At 35.4% G+C, this 8,553-nt stretch overlaps 1 protein-coding gene across 3 annotated transcripts in view; it reads left to right on the top strand.

Annotated features, from left to right (window-relative positions):
• The window catches only part of celf3a (cugbp, Elav-like family member 3a), a 45,823-nt gene extending 42,188 nt beyond the window's left edge, over nucleotides 1–3,635 (top strand). For 2 of the 3 annotated variants that reach the window (XM_034160211.1, XM_034160210.1), the window contains exons 13-14: nucleotides 17–149; nucleotides 3,007–3,635. In XM_034160211.1, coding sequence (XP_034016102.1) covers nucleotides 17–144 — 128 coding nt within the window. In that variant the 3' untranslated portion in view covers nucleotides 145–149; nucleotides 3,007–3,635. Of the gene's footprint in view, nucleotides 1–16; nucleotides 150–518; nucleotides 617–3,006 lie in introns of all 3 variants that reach the window. The other variant, XR_004558023.1, reaches the window with a different exon arrangement.
• The last annotated feature ends 4,918 nt before the right edge of the window (nucleotides 3,636–8,553 follow it).

Here is an 8,553-nt window from a genome sequence, read left to right as displayed (position 1 = left end):
GCCGGTGTCTTGCCAGGTTTTGTGAGTTTTGACAACCCATCCAGCGCCCAGACTGCCATTCAGGCCATGAACGGCTTCCAGATCGGCATGAAGAGACTGAAAGTGCAGCTGAAGAGGCCCAAGGACGCCAACAGGCCTTACTGAAAGAGGTGAGTTAGGTCGATATGTGCGATGAGACAGAGAGCGCGCGGGGAGGGATTGATAGACAGGAGGAAATGTGTGTGGATGTTAAAGAGACGGAGTGGGCGTAAGTGGGAGTATTTAAACAAGTAAATGTCAATAACTCCACAGTAGATTCAAGTCAAAACACCGTCAGGGCAAACGCTGTCTGCATTCATAAAGCTTATTCAAACAGATTTTACTGCTCTCACATTTATTGTGTAACCAGTTTTTGTTTTTTTATAGGGCTGAATGCAACTGCTGCTCCTCATTAATTTTTTGTTTCACTTTTCATTTTTTGTTGTTTTTTCTGTGCCATATGCTATTTTTCCTGAACAAAACATCGCACCACTCTCAAGACCGCCCCGCCCATACATATATCATGGAGACTGCGTCGCTATGGCTACGGTTGCCTAGCAACCACTTAAACCTCCCCCCCCTTCCTCTCAGCGCGTTTGTAAGTTAATTGGCCTGTGTTGGTTGCTGTGGCGATATTGCCTGTGATGGTTGCCATTAGCAGATTGTTTTATTTTTGGGCCGTTGCCTTGATTCACCATGCTCAAAAGCTGCATGGCGGGTTACTGTGGCGACCATGAAGTGTGTTTGGTGCGTTGTGAGTTTCCTCTTATTATTTTGTCCTGGTTTTAATCCTTGCAAACACTGATCGATCACTGTCACTTCACCTCAGCATCTGTAAGTAACTGATTATCATGACATGCTCGTTTAAAAAAAAAGTCCTCTAAATGCTGCTAAATTAGCACATTTTTCATTTCTTGTCCATCTATAATGGATATATTTAATATTATAGAGGGTTTTTGTTTAGTTTAGTTTTTTTGCTTTGGATCACGTTATTTTTCATTGTCTGTCATGATTATCATTCTTACACGTTCCCTTTGTTTATTTGGTTAGTGTGGTAGTTACGGTGAGTGTGGGGTTTTTGTTTGGTTGTTTACGCAGGTTTCCAGTGACATTGTGCCTGAACTTTGTGTGTGTGTGTTTTGGCGCACTGAAAACAGTGTCCGTGCCCCTGTAAATGGTTGACAAGACAGTGCGTCAGTGTGTGTAATGTGTGGTTTTTTTATAAGTGTAAAACAAAGAGAATGTGTGTGTGTTTAATTTTGTGCGAGTGTTTGATGTGAAAATAAGAGGGTTATGGGTAAAATGTGCTGCTGAAGGAGGAAATGCATTCCTGTAGGAATTCTGGACCCCCCCAAAAATATTAACTCCATACAAAATATCCTTAAAATCTACGACTCATTTTTAATAATTAAAAATTGATTTTGTTTTTAATGCTCAGGGTATCTGCGGGTCTAAACTACAGAGGAATAAATCATAAATTGTACAAACAATAAGTACACAAAAAGAGAACCTAATAAAGTGCTTCAGTTGGTAATTCTCAAATTACTTAGGTTGATCCAAATGAACTTAACATGTAATATTTACACCAACTTGTAATTTATTTTAGTGTTTAAAGTAATTCAATGTTTTTCTCTTTTTTCAGTGTATCTAACAAAAAATATGTTTCTCGCTTTTAATAAAATAGTTAAAAATAAGGATGCTGTTGTTTCTGAGGAAAAAGGTTCAAATTCACATTACAAAGGAATTTACACTCTATACAACGACACTTATTATTTGTAATGTGCCACAGTCAACATAAATAGTAACTATACAGTATTGTACAAAAATGTATTGGTGCTCTTAACAAAATCTTAAAGCAAATATTTGACTCTTTAAACAATTTGATTTCAGCTTGGGAAAGGGGGTAGGGGGCAACAAAAGTGCAAAAATCTCAGTCATGGTTAAAATACTACTGCTATTATTACTACTACTACTACTAATAATAATAATAATAATAATAAATAGTAAGAATACTCCGCGATCCGGTCCTGGATAAGTGGTTGAAGATGAGTGAGTGATGATAATAATAATGAAATGATTCAAAATATTAAATAATTTATGTTAAAAACTTTTAAACAAAATAAATATACAATTTTCTGTCAATGTCGATTGTAAATCTTGAGAAAATAATCCGATTTCTTTTTCTGAAAAGGTCTGGTAGCTTCTTCAATATGCTACTTTTTTGAATACTACATACAAAATTCTTTGTAATGTTTCAACATTTCAAATTTGGTGTTCTACTAAAATACTAAATCAAAAAATAAACCCCACATTTGTGCAGAAACATTTGGATAGTATGTCTTACTTTTGATATCATTAAACATTTTTTTTTGCAGTAATGAAAAGTGATCACAAAATTCTGGAACCTCATGAAAATAATTTAATTTTTTTTAACATCTACTATGTCTTATAGAACTATGTAATCCTTTTTTTTTTTTTTTTTTTTTTTTAACTTTTGCTAAAAATGGTACTATTTAAAAAAAAAAAAAAAAAGGTCTCAAAAATCTCTATATGTTGTACCTGTAGCTTCCCTGCATGCAACCATTTTCACCACAATCTGAAACTCTCAATCTGAAATCCTGTATTCCTTGTGCACTGTGATTCCATTACAATATCTCCAAATTCCATTATTAAAATTTGGAGATTTTTATCTGTACCAGAATTCCTACTGTGCATGTTCTGGAAGAATTTGCTTGCCGTGAGGGATGCCAAATTTTTCTGAGAGCGTGCACACACTTGCAAGAGTGTGGCTGTCACTGTTTGAGCTGCATGGACACAAGTTAATGACTGAGGTGTTTTGTTTGACGGGATAGTGCGAGCAGTGTAACTTAAAGTCACCAAAACGCTTTTTCAGTACATTTCATGTGCATTTTTGTTCTTATTGTGTTTAAAATGCTCTCTGCTCTGCTCTGCCCCCCCACCCCACCCCACCTCCTTTCTGTTCTCCAGGAAAAGATGAAAAAAAGAGTTCAATCAAGAAACCACTTGGGATGTCCCAGCCTTTTTCGGTTGTCTGACCAACCGTTTAGCACAGGAGCAGCACTTCACAAACAAACAGTATCACATGTATGTGCTTAAAAAAAGATTTAAAGAGTAAAACATGATAATATCTACAACAAATACAGCAGCAGCAGAATCAGCAGCCACAATATCGGAGGTGTCGAGTGCTCCAAAGTTCCTATCATTCCACAGTTAAATTTATTTAGATTATGTACATACTCTTTTGTCTGCAGCGAGATCTACATGTTACAGAAAAAAAAAAGCATATCACTGATGTTATTTACTGAACAGGGTCTTACTGTATAATGTGGTTTGTGGTTTTTGGCGTAACAGAAGGTCAACCCAGGTGGAAAAAAAAGAAAAAAGAAAATGCTATTCTGTATGACTGCCATAGGTAATATTGGTATGTAGAGTTAGTTTTATTATTTAGGCGTAAATTATTGACACGGGGTGATTACAACAAAGGAGAAATTGATTTCCTCCTACTGTATATACCTTGTTTGATAAAAAGGACTTCACAAGTTAAGATTCTCTTCTCCTGCCACTACTTTTAAATTAATAAAGCAGAAGGAAGGGTTGGGAATTTTTCTATCTTGATTTTTTTTTATGTTTAATTTATTTGGTAATCACTTTGATGATGGGCAAATGTGATGTTCTTTTTTATTTAAATTTAAAAATAAATAAATAAAAGAAGAGGATTTCTATGGTCTTCAAGAAAATGAACACCTATAGTTTTTAATTACATAAATGTACTTATGGAAGTAAAAAAAACATATTGTTTCTTAATTTATTCTCTACGATCGCTGTTTTAAAACATATGTCTTTAAGAGAAAATAAAGTACAATTTAGAAAAAAATATGAACAGTCTCCTTAACATGGCATGGTCTATTCCAGTGGTTCCCAAAGTGTGGGACCATGAAGGTATGGCATGTGAGGCCCGAGAGTTCTTTAAATATAAATTTCAAAAAGAAAATCCCATTTGATTTTCAATTTTGTAAGAAAATTCAAAAATTTGGAATAAAATATTCGATTATTTTTAAAATGTACTCAGAAGGAATAAAATAAAGCCATGGGGATTAAGTTCTGTTATTTTTTTCATTTATTTGAGCAACATGGAAATACTTAATCTTAGTTTCATGTGTCAGTCAAAACTGTGATTAAACATTTGGGTGGGCCCCAGAAAATTTCCAGATTTCAAAGTTGTTTGTCAGTGTTTCTCCCAGAGCACAAGATGATGACCGGAAACTTTTTTTTTTTTCTTTCTTTTTTGGGTCCACAGCCTAAAGACACTCAATTATTTATCAGAGAGAAGTAAAGAAACCAGGAAATGTTCACATTTATAAGGCTGAATTCAGGGAGTTGGGGAGGGGGGAACTCAAAATGATTCCAAAAAGTTGATAATTAATTTCAACAATGATTTCAGCTTTAATTTGCTTAAAGACGTGTTCTCATAGGGCTGGCAACGCCCATGTAGAAGTAGCGTGCAGAAAACCATGTGACTTGCTATTTATAGTTGGAGTAAAACAATACATCACTTATTGTGATAATCGTATCATGGGGCCTGTATCAAAATCGTAGAATTTTTTTTAATGAATATTGTGACACCATAATACTACTGCATGGAAGAAATAATGATCTCTTGCAGAAGAATCATAAATGATTTATAAAATATACAAATGGGAAACTGATAACATCAAGGATTACAATTTATACTTTAGAATAATTTGTTTCTTTAAACATTTGCCATGACCGCAGGTTACTTCCTATATAATTAGTGATGTAATTGTGTATTGAACTGCAATAGGTGTATCGTGATTGTGGAAATGGTGTGAAATTTTTCTCCCTAATTTACAGTATCATATAATACAACAAATGTCAGTTTTCTAACATTACTGTTAACATTTTTATTTTCTAAAGTTATCAGCAGTTAAAATACATTTTAGACCAACAATTTGAATGTTGACGGTACACATTTTGGCTCAGATTCTACGGAATTATTATTATTAATAATATTTTTGTTTGTTTTATTTGTTTTTTGGTGGAGTGGACTTTTTTTTGGAAGCACAGACCCTGGTTTGTAATTTGAATTTATGACCAGTGTTTTAAAGACAACACAAAAGACAGACCATACGTGGGAGTTTGCTGCTCTCTGTCGGAATGAAGAAGAAGAACAAAACATCTGAGTTTTCCTTTCAGAGCTCAGGTTGCATGAAAAAAATCCTGCACAACAAAAGACCAAAATGTGCAGTTATAAAATTTTTCCATACATTTGTTTACATCAATACATGCTTATTCTGATTAGGACAAAGTCTGGAACTTCCTGACTGTAACATAATTGTCAAATTAAAAACTGATCTTTGCAAATTGTAGTTATTTATAGGTTTTCTGATTGGGGCAACGTGAGTGCCTCTCATAAATCAGAACCACAGACAATTTCTTAAAAAGAAAAGTAATATGAGAATCAAAGTTGTACTCGTTTATAAATTCCATTTCAACAAGGTGCTAAAAAGCACACATCAGGGATGAAGATAATGCAAAAAATATGTGAAGGTGTGTAACCACAGGCAGAGTGCAGTGTCTGTCTGCAACAGTATTCTGGGCTTGGTTTGATGTGTCTGAACAGGTCTGGGAGTATGAGGGGTGATTAGTGCCGCACAAACATAGCAGGAAGTTACAAGAAACAAAGTCCGTATCCTGTTCAGACATCTGCGATCACTATTGGACCACGTAGCGTCTTGAGTGGTGCTGGAAAATATGTAACGTGGAACAATCACTTATAAATTTTTTTTTTATTCTCTTCTTACTTTTTTTGTGAGGTTTTCTGACGGCTGTCGTCCATAGCTGCATTGCTGCCATCTACTGGATGTGTCCACCCATTTCCCCTTAATTAAATTTTCCCTATTAGCCCAGTCCTACCCAAAAAGTCAAAAAAGTGTCCCCATCACCTAACATTTTTGGGATGACAATAACACATGAAGGGTGGTTTTAGTATAATATTATACACCTTTTCTTCAAGCTCCTTCAGGTCAGCAAGTGTTTCAAAAACAAATTTCCACCTAAAAATATGCCATATACACTGACGTGAAGCTTGCTAAAGATAAATGAATTTGCTTCTGTAAAAACAAAAAGCATTGCTTGTTTCTGTCCCTGTTGCTTTAAATGGATAGGAGCTGCTGCTTGACACGCCCCCTCTCCTTTCAGATTCTTGCATGGAGGGCACAATGGTTTAGTGGGCGTGTCTAACAGCAAGCATGAGTCCTGTAACATATGTCACTGAAGTCTAAAAGCAAGCTATTTTTGGCCAAATATTTTACTTTTTACATACACAGAAGTATTTTGTGGATGTTTAACTTGAAAACCAACTATATTCTTCTGTTCTGGTTAACAGTGTTGGGTGTGGACAGACAAAATGTGCATGACTGAATGAATTGGGTCATCCCCGCCAAATACTATCATCTTGTAACTCACAAGATTTTAAAAAGCGCATAATGAGGATGGACTTATTAGTTTGTGGTAAATGGGGATGCTTCAGCTCAATCTCAAAAGCAACTGGTTTTTTTTTCCCAGGTAATATCCCATCAATGTATCTGCTCCACTTTTCAAATTAGCATCATCAGCTAATGGGGAAGTGAAGCTGTAAGCTGGGGGTGAAACATGATGACACTGAGACAAACTTGAGACAAAATATACAACAGAAGAGAGAAGTAAAAGCAAAATGAAAATAGATAGAATGTCTGGCTGGGGAGTCAGCGCTATTTAACCACTCTGTAAGTCTGATGCGTGGAAACTGATGACGTCCCAACACATCCCCATTATTACCTCCACCAAGGAGGTTATGTTTTCGGTTGCGTTTGTTTGTTTGTCTGTCTGTTTGTCAGCAGGATAACTCAAAAAGTTTTGAATGGATTTTGATGTAATTTTGTGGAGTGGTTGGAAATGATGAGGAACAAGTGATTAAATTTTAGTGGTGATCCGGATTCCGATGCTAACGCGTTAGCATGTCTATGGCATTTTCAGTGTTAAAAGTTAGCATTAAGCAGTTGCAGCTGTCATCACGCTCGGGTGGATTTGTTTTCAAATTGTAATATTTCTTAAATTTATTTTTGTTTATAGAAATTTTGTGGAGTGGTTGGAAATGACAAGAGGAACAAGTGATTAAATTTTAGTGGTGATCTGGATCACGGTCCGGATCCCGATGCTAATGCGTTACCATGTCTATGGCATTTTCAATGTATAAAGTTAGCATTAAGCAGTTGCAGCTGTCATCACGTTTGGGTGCATTTGTTTTCAAATTGTAATATTTCTTAATTTTTTTTTGTTTATATATTAATAATCTAATTATTATATACAATTTTAGAGAAAAAGACAAAAAGAAATAGATCACTGTGCCAAGGAGGGAATCTCTTTAGGGTCAGTGACCCTATGGCCTTGTTTAGAGAAGTGTTTCATAAATGTTAAAAAAATTCATATATTTGCAGTTTAGTTGAATAATAAATTGAATTTTGTCTCATTTGTTTTTGTCTATAAGCACATGCAATATCAATATCAGTGCTCAGATGACAGTAGCTTCTGGGAAAGGTGCAAGTTGCAATAAACTGAAGCCAAGCGCTAAGGATATATGCAATCCAGTCACAGCAGATGAAACGTTTTTTACTACTGAGCAAACATCATTGTTAGACTTTTTTAGGCTCAATGATTCCACCGCGTGTAGATGTTATGGCGCCAGTGACCCCATGGCCTTGGCAGAGGTTTGCACTCTGAGTGCTTCTAGTATATTAAAAGTATTTTCATTAGAGGGGAAAAAAAAGCCCATGAAAGTTTGCTGAATTTGGGGCAACTGTTTGTTGTGATTTGGCGCTATATAAAAAAATTGATTGATTGATTGATTGATTGAATTTATGCATTACACTTACAAAGTTGTTAATTAGCGCTGACCGGCTGGGGATGGTGCCAAAAATGTTTGTGCAAATTAACGATGGCTAATCAAATACAATTAATTCAAAACCCTTCAACTCCTACTTGGAAGTTAATTGGGAGATTGCAACTGACATTAAGTGCATACTGCCACCTACTGTACAGGAGAGAGCAGGTTGACTTAGATTATAATACTTATGTTAATTCTTAGAGACAAATGAATGAAACTTGAACACACCCTCGTCTCAGCTACCAGGCTATCTTTGGTTCAGGTCTTTTATTAAAGTATATTTTGGGGGAATTGGTGGTGAGTTTCATAATGGGTGGATTGGGTGTGGTTATTAAAAATGATGACCAGCTATTTCCTCAGTAATGGTGGATTAAGTAGACCTCACATCATCACATTGCTGTATGTAATATTTTAACATTCTGTGTACAATTAGTTAAGTTACCAGCACCACACATCAGCAAAAACGTCTTTGACACTTTAATTTAGCCCAAAAGATAACGTGATTCAAATTAACGAGGTAATCTCATGAACGCACTTTTCTGGGAGTAGTTTTTGCTTTTTTTTTTATGTCG

Source organism: Thalassophryne amazonica, chromosome 20 (assembly GCF_902500255.1).
Source record: "Thalassophryne amazonica chromosome 20, fThaAma1.1, whole genome shotgun sequence".
Taxonomy (NCBI): domain Eukaryota; kingdom Metazoa; phylum Chordata; class Actinopteri; order Batrachoidiformes; family Batrachoididae; genus Thalassophryne; species Thalassophryne amazonica.
Note: the sequence above shows the minus strand (reverse complement) of the source record. Positions and strands in the feature narration are given on the sequence as shown.